Source organism: Cyprinus carpio, chromosome B21 (genome assembly GCF_018340385.1).
Source record: "Cyprinus carpio isolate SPL01 chromosome B21, ASM1834038v1, whole genome shotgun sequence".
Lineage (NCBI taxonomy): Eukaryota > Metazoa > Chordata > Actinopteri > Cypriniformes > Cyprinidae > Cyprinus > Cyprinus carpio.
In genome coordinates, this window is record NC_056617.1 from 7,540,629 (window position 1) to 7,552,477 (window position 11,849).

The following is an 11,849-nucleotide window of genomic DNA, read 5'->3' on the forward strand; positions in this document are numbered from 1 at the left end:
CGCTGAAAACAAACCTTACGTCACCAAGGAAGAACTCTACCAGGTACCATTTACAATTGATATTGGATCAATATCAAACTCTTGGCCTCTTTTTCTTTCATGTTTGGTGTTAGAAAGGTGATCTTAATGACCTTCTGTGTGTTTACAGAACCTGACGAAGGAACAGGCAGACTACTGCATTTCCCATATGAAGCCCTACTTGGACGGCAAGGGCCGCGAGATCCCGTCAGCTTTCGACTTTGTGGAATTCACCCGCTCGCTCTTCGTCAACTGATTCCCCGCTCCCTGCCTGCCAGTGACCAATCGGGATGCGTTTTCCCCCCTTCACAAGAACACACAGCCAAACTGCATGGATCTGAATTGAAATTCTCTGTAGCAGCCAGTATAGCAGTATCTGTATCTTGCTATCACTCTTAACCCGGCGTATTTATCTGACACTTCCTCATGCTTCACTGACAATAGTGTAGTGGATCTATCTGCATTTATTGTGGTTGTTTTAGCTGTTAAGTGCTTTGCTTTATTTAACAAACCTATAGAGAGGATATGCTGTAACATCACCCATGAGACTGCAGTGTGCTTAAATAAACGCTACTGGTTATAACTGGAAGGAGTTGTCAGTGTTTTTATTTTACGGTGTAAATGTACATATATATAAAATGCATAAATAAATGTGTTTTAAGAACACTCAAGCAAGACAGTTTCCAATGACAAAGTTAAAACAGACTCAGTCTGCCACCTCATTGGCCAGCTGTTCCAGCAATGCCATCTGCCTGGTACCTTGTTCCGTTAACTCGGCACTAAGCTGCCTGATGTTGACACTCTCATCTGCATTGCCCACTGCCATCAGATTTGTGTGTTTGGGGTTGAACTCCAGGCAATACGTTGGCTGACCGCTTGTGTTCTGGTCAATTGTGGCAACTGGACTTAAAGACCTTCAACCCAAATCAAACATTTGAACCAGTCCTAAAAATTATGGAGAAAAAAAATGAAAATGGTAAAAATGTGAAATTGAGGAGAAAAAAAAAAACATATATATATATATATATATATATATATATATATATATATATATATATATATAATATATATATATATATATATATATATAAATTCAGTTTGGAGAATTACAAAGATTTAGAGGGCATGTGGGTGACCACCGCACCCCAAAAGTATATGAATCAGATACCTGTAGAGACAGCAGGGTACGGGGCTGGAGCAAAGTGTGCAGATGAGCCAAACTATCTGTCCCAACACTTACAAACAGATTCCTAAAAATCAGAAACACCAGATGTTACAATTACCAATGATCCTTAAAGTAGATATTATACTAAGTAAATAAAGCACAAAAAATACCACAAAGCCCGCAGTGTCACGCTCTCACCATCAGGGGACACTGCTGCCACTGTCTCTGCTGAAAGTGCATTTGAGCACAAGGCCTCCCTCTGAGCCCACCAAGACTGTGTCCAGGTCCCACGGGGAAAGTGCAACAGAGGTTACTCCTATATTGGTGCTAGCTCGGGTCTTCAGGGAGAGACAATTGTATTGTATTATTAGGGTGAAATATATAATTTTCACATTTCATCCCAAAATCAAAAGGTTATATTGCACTGTGGAAAAAAAAAAAAAAATACTGCCATAATATATATATATATATATATATATATATATATATATATATATATGACATGCTATATAATTTTTATTGTCACATACCAGGGTTATTTTAGCTAAAAGGTAGTTTAAAAAATCATAAAAAAATTTATATCGTTACTTGTTATAAAATAAACAGTCACTGAATTAATGTTTAATAAATCTAAATTATTTTATTTCAGCTAGTTGCCAAAGCAAAATTTCTCATTTTCATTTTATTTAGCTGTAAAAAAAAAAAAAAAAAAAAAAATTCATTGAATTCAATAATTTTTCTTCAATTATAATTAGAAATATTAAAAAAAAGGGAATTACAAAAACACACAACACAATTACTAAAATTTTACCAAAATTTTAATTAAAACAGAAAATGCAAAACATAAAACATAAAAAAAAAAAAACTATAATACTGTCTCAATGATACAAAAATAACATTGTCACACATTATACAGTAATAAAAATTTGGTCAAAAATGTCTTTATCATATAAAGTAAAAAAGAAAAAAAAAAACATTTTTAATCATTAATGTAATTTGTTATATTTTTCCATTGATTTTGAGATGAGACAACTTATGACAGGCTTTTTAAGATTTACCAGGCCATGAAAGTTATAATTAATTAGCACATTCTTTCTCTCATTCTGATTTATGTGGGATCATTACAATAACCATTAGATATCCAATCTAAACTGAATTACATTAATTTGTGTAAAAACCATGTGGTTCTTTAGGGTTATACGTTCATTACATCCTCTTCACAAAGAAAAACACACAGACTGCAATTTTTACAAAATAATTATTTGCCAAGACCATACTGTGACACCCACTTTGCTTGCTGCTCCACTCTGAGCTCTTGCTGCTGGACAAGAGCATATCCAGAACTCAAGATGATTTCGGCTTCGGCTCCATCAACAGTCCACAGCAGAACTCTGCGAGCTCCTGGGACCCAGCTGACCTGTGCACACAGAAATACTCTGTATTTATGACTCACTGAATGCTTATTCATCATGTTTCAGTCACAGACCTTTTATTTGATAGATTAAATACCTGATAAACTGGTTCACGGTGAGTATCTGCAGACATTCCCGTCTGAGCCAGAATGAGGTCCTGTGAGCGGCCGGTGTCCCAGACCCACTGTACAGCCCCCCATGACACCATAAAGAGGACCACTGGAAAAGAGCCATCAATATTTATTTGTCCCTAATAACTTAAGGGTTTGATTCCACTTAGGAATATAATTGGCAAATACTGAAGTATGGAAATACTTGGAAAAAAGCACTTGCATAAGGTTTTTTTTTTTATGAGACTGTTGAAATATACTGTATGTATATATATATATATATATATATATATATATATATATATATATATATATAAAATTTTTTTTGGCCAATTCAAAGGTTCAAAAGAACACCATTTATATGAAATGTATATTTTGTAACATTATAAATGAATTTACTGTCGCTTTTGATCAATTTAATGCATGCTAAACAAATTTCTTTCAAAAAGAAAATCTATCCTATCTTTAATAGTGTTAGTATTTAAAATGAGCTTATTTAAAAACATTGCATCCAAACAGGATGATTTTTTATTTCTGTATTGTTTAACTGACACAACATGATTGAAAAATAATTTCACAATGCCAAAATTTTCCATTTTATGCAAAATTTTAAGCTTCTAAATTAAAATTTCTTTATGCAATTTCTTTTTTATTTTTCATTTTGAGGTAAAATATCAACCTAGACGTGTGTGTGTGTGTGTTTCACTCTTTAAGATATATTTTGTTTAATGTAAAGCATTTGATTTTGTAAATGTGAGTCCATACGAGCCACTACATACGGTTTCAGAGGATGGAAGCACAGACACATGACCGGAGTGACTACGTCTATAATAACACCTGGCTGCTTTGGGTTCAGGTTCCACATGCACACATAAGCCTTCTCATTGCTCCAATCAACACCATCCACACTAACCCCAAAAACAGTGGTTTAAAGTGTCTGTATGAGGAAAGGGCTGTTAATCCACAGCCTATGACGGAGCCGGTGCAGTTCCAGGACACACTGGTGACTTGCAAACCCCTTTCCTGAGCATCAACATGCTGAAGACGGTACATGCAGGACACCTGCGCAAAAAAAAAAACACCGTGAACATGTTTAAAATGTCTCACGCTTTATCACAGAAAAAAAAATTGTATATGTTCATATCTCTACAACATGTTTTGTCTCAAAACGTTACAGTTAGCTTTGAGGTAGCGATTATTTTCATAAAGCACGATTTTCTGGTTATTCATCATATATATATATATATATATATATATATATATATATATGTATATATATATACAGAGCTGGGTAGATTACTTATGAATTGTAATCAGTTACTGATTACAGATTACAAGACAAAATTTGTAGTCAGTAATATAATCTCTTAGATTACACATTTTTGGTAACGTAATCTGATTACATTTAGATTACATTTGTGCTAACCCTTATTTGATATCACATAAATTGAATTAGCCTAATCTTGTACTATTTTGACAGATACAAAGAAAAAATATAGTCCAAAAAATATATTTCATCTCAAAACACTTGAAGTGCATAAGGTAGTAACAATGAAGAAAAATCAACATTACAAAAAATATATTAAAGAACATGAAATTCCCAGCAATAAATTTGCTAGGTCAAAGATTTCAGTGGACAGCAAATTAATCCTTAGTAGGCAGATCTTACACTGAACAGTGACATTTTTCCAATTTTTTTTTTAAATGAAATGATGTCATTACATCCAGTGATTAAAGGCTGCGTTCCCCTCCATTTTCCATTATCTTGTTGCTGATTTCTTCTTAGCGTGATTCTGACACGCCGGAAAAACTCGAAGAATCACGAACGTATTTTAGCGTCAGGTTTATTATGAAAAAATATAAACGTTAAAAATAAGGACATTTAGGAGAATCAATGATTTGTAAACAACTTATTACCATTGTGTAAATAATATGTAATCATGTAATCCATAAAAAAGTAACTGTAGTCTGATTACGAGTATTTTAAAAAGTAGTTTACTCTAATTACAAGTACTTGAGTTTTGGAATCTGATTACGTAATCCAGATTACATGTAATCTGTTACTACCCAGCTCTGTATATATATATATATATATATATATATATATATATATTATATATATATATATATATATATATATATATATAACTGTTTTATGTTGGGCGAATCAATATCTGCTCCTATGATGGGAAAACACTTCTTATCGCTAATTTTGAAAGTTATTTTATTGTATTTGGTCACTGCACATCGTTGTTCGTTCCTCTATTTCCGTGACATCCGTGATACCGTGAGCCAATCAATGACTGGCTGTCCGCTGTACGTCATTGGTGTTAGCTTCTGATTGGTCAACCTACTCTCCGCAGTTTCAGTGTTGTATGAAAAGGACATTTTTTGCTGGGCCGTTCTTATAACTCGGTGCCTTTTGGGCATTAAAAATAATAATAATTAAAAAAAAAAAAATTATTACACAAACCCTTTATTCTTGTTTATCATATTAAGCAAGTGAACCACAGACAACGTCAGAGGCGTCTTACCTGGGCTAAGGAGAAGAACTGGACTGTTGCCCAGTGGCGCAAAGTCCTCTTTTCAGATGAGAGCTAGTTTTGTATTTCATTTGGAAACCAAGGTCCTAGAGTCTGGAGGAAGGGTGGAGAAGCTCATAGACCAAGTCGCTTAAAGTCCAGTGTTAAGTTTCCACAGTCTGTGATGATTTGGGGTGCAATGTCATCTGCTGATGTTGGTCCATTGTGATTTTTGAAAACCAATGTCACTGCACCCATTTACCAAGAAATTTAGGAGCACTTCAGCAGTACCATAAACTGATCACCTCCATGCCACGCCGAATTGAGGCAGTAATTAAAGTAAAAGGAGCCCCTACCAAGTACTGAATACAGTAAATGAACATACTTTCGATAAGGCCAACAATTCACAAAAAAATTTTTTTTTTTTTTTAATTGGTCTTATGAAGTATTCTAATTTGTTGAGATGGTGAATTGGTGGGTTTTTGTTAAATGTGAGCCAAAATCATCACAATTAAAAGCACCAAAGACTTAAACTACTTCAGTCTGTGTGCATTGAATTTATTTAATACACAAGTTTCACAATTTGAGTTGAATTACTGAAATAAATAAACTTTTCCACGACATTCTTATTTATTGAGATGCACCTGTATGTCGCCGTTCATTTTTTATATCATGTATACTGATCTTATTACTGATCCCTTAACATTTTTTTTTCTCACGTATCCACTCCAAAAACTCGTGATTTAGGTTTACTTTAAGATAAAATATTTAAAAAATAATAATACGTATAATTGTTATTGAGGTAACATGGTGACTCACTTATTAAATTTACATGTACATGGTGTGTGAATGATAAGCCATCTTATTAATGTTGGAATTATACGTTTAGAAGCATATTTTATTGTTAATAAATTAATTTAAAGTGATAAAATATTATTTTTCCCTTGGATATCCTCTAACTTGGTGTGCATGATATACTTCACCATTTATGATCAGCATCACAATCAGAAAACACAATAACCCTATATATAATTATTAGAATTATCACTATAAGAATTAAAATTAAATAATAATAAAAAACATATCAATCTAATAAATAGGCATAGATATTTCTTCTTTTCTTTCACCATACCATTAAATAAAAATGTAATGGATATTTTGGTGTAAGACATTTAATAATCTGCTTTGGGAAAATAACCATAGTCCAATAAATCAAAATGACTTAAATTGAGTTTGGAAAAAAAAAAAAAAAGTATGTAATGTAATAAAAAGTCTCCTTTTAAGCAGACTCTTTAGAGCTCTAAGCAGTTAAAATGATACCTTATAAAAGCCATAACTTGTTTGTAGGAGTTAAAAGGGACTGAATTGTAGTAATAACCCAGCTGTCTGCAATACCTCAAAGTGTGATTGTTTAGTTGTTAAGGACATACAATTCAACAATAAGCCAAACAAACTTAAAAATTATGCTTACATTTTTTTTTTTAAAGATGTACCAAAACATTTAAACAAAAGTGTGTAAAATCCTTGTACATGTTCATTTGTACATCTCCAATAAAGAAAGCAGGTGGAGAAAAGACCACTTGTAGAGTTCTTTAAGATTCTACAGGCTTTATTATCTCATTTAAATAATCCTTTAATTAGCCAAGCTCAAAATTACAAGAGGAAGTTTTTTTTTGTGTTTTGTTTTTATTAAAAATGTTTCAAACCTCATGGGTGTCTGTAAAACATTACAATGAAAATTCAATCAACATAAACCCAAATGTTGATGTGTCAAATGCCCACTTGCCCCACCCGACCCCACTGAACTGTCAACAATAATAACTGCCATACCCTGATATTGACCCCAAAACATTTACAAGAGGTGACAGAAGCTAGCTGGTGCTTTCCTTTTGTCCAATATATCACATAAGAAAAACAGTGTCAACTCTTTGGGGCCCACCTCTGCATTAAAGAAAATATACAAAAGAAAAAGAAAGAAGAGTGGCTAGGTATGTACGCTATGATTAGATCACTGCACCATGGCTTATTACTTCAACTCACAACCATTCACAGAGAAAAAAAAAATCATTTCATATACTTAATATATAAACCGCTATTTACTTCAGTTTAGTCTACAGAGGATGACGTGCAGATCGGTAATATTGTGTATTTGTCTTTGGAGATGGTCGTAATTAAAGATGACGCAAGAGGCTTCAGCAACGAGGTGCCACTAGTTTTCCAATGCAGGAACTGTGTGTCCAGGGAATTAACTGGGTTTAGACATGGTCAGGACAGGAGAGGCTTCAGGAGAACAGAAGATGGAGCACAAAAAAAAAAATAATAATTAATAAAAACAAAGCTTTTTGCTCCCATGGTTGGAGGATGATTTCAAAAAGGAAAGAACAGGTACGAGTGTTGGAATATGTCCTTATCAGCCTTTAGTCATCCTCACCATCATCCTGAAAAAGAAGAGAAGAAAAATTAATTTAGGGTCAAACTGTGCCAGTTTCTGAAGTTCTTACAAATACATTTTAAATCAAAATAACTGCCATGCATTACAATACAAAGTAAGTGTAATTAACACTCAAATTAAAGCCAAAGCTTTAAATAATTCTCACCTCACCATCTTCTCCATCATCCTCCTCTTCATCCTCCTCTCCCTCATCCTCGTCCCCTTCTTCGTCGATGTCCTCCAAACCCTCCTCCTCTTCCTCATCGTCTTCCTCATCACCTTCACCCTCTTCATCATCCATATCCGGAACCTGAGAAGATAGGGGAAAAGATAAGTACAAGTTCTGACACTTATATACACATGCAGTAATGCAATATTATTTCTCACCAGGTAGTACTGCAGAGGGTTGGGCCAGATGTCATCTTTAATGACCTCCCCGAGTTCATCTGCCCCTGCGTCGGAGTGATCGGCGAACCAAGTGAAGAAGCTCTCTGGCTCTTCATGTTGCCTTTTCTTCCCTGCCTTGTTCGGTGTCTGTCCAGTACGCTTCGTCAGGTCCTGCATCACACATAACCGGTTAACGGACACCCAATAGGAAGTGGCATCAAGACAAAACAGACCCCAAAAACATGAAATGTTAACCCACCTTTCCAGCCTTCCATTTGATTTCAGTGGATTTTGAAGACGGGTCACCGCTCTCATTCAAGTGGAACTCTTTTGAGAGGACTTTGTTTTCAAAGTATGGATTTTCATCAAAGTACTGCAAGAGAAGATACAATTACAGGTCAGACAATTGGTTTGTCACAGCTATGCATTACTTTCAACCAGATGAAAAGGGGTACTTACGAAATCTATTCTGTACCCTGATTTGATGTCCTCAAACTCTGTGACCTCCACTCTGGTCAGGTAATGAAGTGATTCTTCATCCTCCTCACCGAGCAAGGCTGAGACTGTTAGTCAAAAATAACAATTTTAATCTATTTCAGGAGTAAACCATATTTTACATCAACTAGTCTCAGTGTAATACACATCATCTCACCTTGTGGATGGTTGACGAATGTTGTGACCCAGAAGTTTGGAATTTTGGCTATGAGTTCTGATCTCTTCTGGAAGAATGGCTGACGTAACTTATTGTACTTCTGCTCGACTTTTAAAATTTCCTCACTTGCCTGCTCATTCAATCTGAGGAACGCAATAAAAGCGGAAAAATACAAATTTATAAATAAAATGGGCATTAAACGTAAACTTATAAGTGATGCTTCAGCAACTTGGCAGACTTACCTGTCGATTTCATTCTGTACTTCATCAATGTGTTCAATTGCCTCCTGTTGCTCTTTTTCTGAAATGCAACAAATCGTAAAATTAACACAAATGCTAATTCGCTATACCATTAATATCCTGCGAAAAGTTGCAGGACAAAATTACACGTGCATGCGAATCTTATATACGGACTAACAAAAGCATGACTTCAGAAATTACACACGTGCAGCGGTTACATACTAAACAAACAATGCATTCGTACAATGTAAACACGATCTATTTCCTAAATCTATATAACAAAACAAAGCAACATTATTTTACGCAGCCTCATCCTATTCAAAGCAACAGACATAAATTAAAAGTGAAAGCGTGGTGTTAACGCCAGACGACCAGCTCAATCCGGTGCAGTTTCAGCAGCAGCTGCGCAAGGCCGCGAGGTTTAAACGGAGGAGGAGGCCACGCGTTGGGCCAGATTTACTTTCCTACCCATGAATTACACATTACTGTCGTGCATGTAAGTTAGCTTGGATCAGAATGCAATTTCGACCCGCTTGAGCGTCGTTAAACACCTCTAGGGTGATTTGTGATGCAGCGGCGGCGTGGTTTGGTGACACATGCGGGAACGGCTCGTGATGGCGGGGAAGACACAATAACCAGTTAGCCTATTAGCACACAACATGGGCGCAATACAGCGCACAAATAACACTCGAGACACACTGGTTTCAAAAATACACAGCTGAGCAAATCAATAAGCGGAAACGACCGGGAAATGTGAAGTTTTCGTAAACTAAACGGCGTGCGAGCGCAATGTTCGTCGCGCGTGGTAACTTACAATGAAGCCGCCGCGCGAGGAAACATGGCCTCCGGTGCGCGCAACATCCCTTTACTGAAATTACACCCACTTCTGCTGGGTTAAACGGGCAGAAACTCGGGCTTCGCTTAAAGGTTCAAATAAACGCCAAGCGGCTAGTTAAAATTGATATTCGTGCTTTAAACGCAATAAGTGTAAGTTACTGAAAATGGCGGTGCGCAGGAGGCCGCCATTACTTTACCCGAGGTCTCGTCCGCTCCGTCGTGATTCGAGTTCTGCTCCTTTCGGCTCACTTTCGCCGCCGAAGCCGACATTATTCCCCCACAGCCGGTGATCTGCCTTCTTACTCCTAAAACAAAGACTCCGGGACGTCCTCCTCCGCTCGAGGAAAGCGAAAGAAGGGGAAATAAAGTTGGTTCTAGCTCAGTTTAGAAGTGCGAATCTCACAACGTGTGTTGCGCTTCCCCTCCACACATACAACACACGCTCACTCGAGCCAGAGACGCGTATTACACCGCGCGCACCTCCTCCTTTCTGACATGTACGCGCTTTAGGAGAATAAAGAGCCACGCCTCCTCCTGGGCAACCATAATATAATATAATATAATATAATATATATATATAACATAATATAATATAATATAATATAATATAATATAATATAATATAATATAATATAATATAATATAATATAATATAATATAATTTTGATAGGTTATATTTCAAATAAAAAATAAGACACAAATTGGGGCAGAAATATTGGGGCAAAAATATTTTTCACACTTAGTAAAAAATTTAATTATAAGAAATATCGAATTGATTATTAAATTATCAAACACACTGATTTTTTAATGTTTTGGATACAAATCTCTTAAATAATAATATAAATCCAGGCTGCATTCATTCGATGAAAAGTACAGTAAATTTTGCAGTAATATTGTTATTTTTTATTATTATTTTTGAATTTTTAATTGTATGTTTTATTTTTTTATATATTGTAGTTTTTTTTGTTACTGTGAAGCTGAATTTTCAGCAGTCATTTCTCCAGTCTTATGTTTTTAATGTTTATTATGAATTGTTTATGTTATTATGATTTGGAGCTCAAGAAATATTTTTTTTCTTATTATCAATTCTGAGAACAGTTGTGCTGCTCCTTTGTAATTTGTGACCCTGGATCAAAACCAGTCATGAGGGTAAATTTTTTGAAACACATCATCTAAAAGCTGAGTAAATAAGTTTTCCATTGATGTATGGTTTGTTAGGATAGGATAATATTTGGCCGATATACAACTATTTGAAAATCTGGAATCTGCAAAAAAAAATAAAAATAAAAAATACTGAGAAAATCACATTTAAAGTTGTCCAATTGAAGTCCTTGGCAATGCATATTACTAATCAAAAATTAAGTTTTGATATATTTACAGTAGGAAATTTACAAAATATCTTCATTAAATATGATATTTACTTAATACCCTAATGATTTTTAGCATAAAAGAAAAATGGATAATTTTGACCCATACAATGTATTTTTGGCTATTGCTACAAATATACCTGTGCTACTTATGACTGGTTTTGTGCTCCAGGGTCACATATTGTCTTTGATGTCATTTTTGTCAATTTAATATTTCTTTGGTGAATAAGAATTTGCTAAATAAAAGTATTAATTTTGTTGTCCTGTCTTTGTTCCGTTCTTCATTAAATTGAACACCATATGTCATATTTCACCTAATATGAGTTCAACAAAGTCACACAGGCTTGTTGTAGGTAATACAAAATATGGAGCTGAAAAAACTGCAATCGCAATTCATTCATCCATTAATTTATTTGAATGTTTATATATTATATAGATATTTGACACACTGGTTTTGTCTCTGATTGCAGAATATGTTTTGATGAACATTTTGAGGAAAATATTTAGCTTTGCTGATCCTCGGACATAATATACAAACTTAAGAGTTACAGTCGAGTTGCTTTCGATATGTCTGTGTATCTTGTTTTACATGGCTAGTTTTACAAAGCGCGCGGCCGTGCGCGTCTCCGAAAAGAGGACACATACGTCAAGCAAATAGCTACTTTTTGTGAAGCCAGACATCATAAAGAAAATACATGCATGTTTGTGA

At 34.9% G+C, this 11,849-nt stretch overlaps 3 protein-coding genes across 9 annotated transcripts in view; 1 reads left to right on the plus strand and 2 right to left on the minus strand.

The window, feature by feature from the left end:
• The window catches only part of sptan1 (spectrin alpha, non-erythrocytic 1), a 32,857-nt gene extending 32,250 nt beyond the window's left edge, over window positions 1-607 (plus strand). For all 6 annotated transcript variants that reach the window (XM_042747650.1, XM_042747651.1, XM_042747653.1 and 3 more), the window contains 2 exons: window positions 1-43; window positions 149-607. The exon at window positions 1-43 is cut by the window's left edge and continues 105 nt beyond it. In XM_042747650.1, coding sequence (XP_042603584.1) covers window positions 1-43; window positions 149-274 — 169 coding nt within the window. In that variant the 3' untranslated portion in view covers window positions 275-607. The remainder of the gene's footprint in view (window positions 44-148) is intronic.
• Window positions 608-724: 117 nt separating this feature from the next.
• Window positions 725-2,858, minus strand: dync2i2 (dynein 2 intermediate chain 2). The gene is given in 7 exon segments (XM_042747854.1): window positions 725-932; window positions 1,187-1,242; window positions 1,329-1,410; window positions 1,412-1,521; window positions 2,473-2,498; window positions 2,501-2,600; window positions 2,693-2,858. Coding segments are annotated over 7 exon segments (693 nt in total). The 5' UTR covers window positions 2,804-2,858.
• Window positions 2,859-6,818: 3,960 nt separating this feature from the next.
• Window positions 6,819-10,259, minus strand: setb (SET nuclear proto-oncogene b). 2 transcript variants are annotated; one of them, XM_042747664.1, is made up of 8 exons: window positions 9,971-10,259; window positions 8,940-8,997; window positions 8,698-8,840; window positions 8,505-8,608; window positions 8,305-8,418; window positions 8,046-8,216; window positions 7,830-7,968; window positions 6,819-7,665 (listed from the first exon to the last, which is right to left on the minus strand). In XM_042747664.1, the coding sequence occupies exons 1-8, from the start codon at window positions 10,041-10,043 to the stop codon at window positions 7,661-7,663; spliced, it is 807 nt and encodes a 268-aa protein (XP_042603598.1). In that variant the 5' UTR covers window positions 10,044-10,259; the 3' UTR covers window positions 6,819-7,660. The 2 variants fall into 2 exon arrangements, with proteins under 2 accessions (XP_042603598.1, XP_042603597.1); XM_042747663.1 differs by having other exon boundaries at window positions 7,825-7,968.
• Between the last annotated feature and the right edge of the window lie 1,590 nt (window positions 10,260-11,849).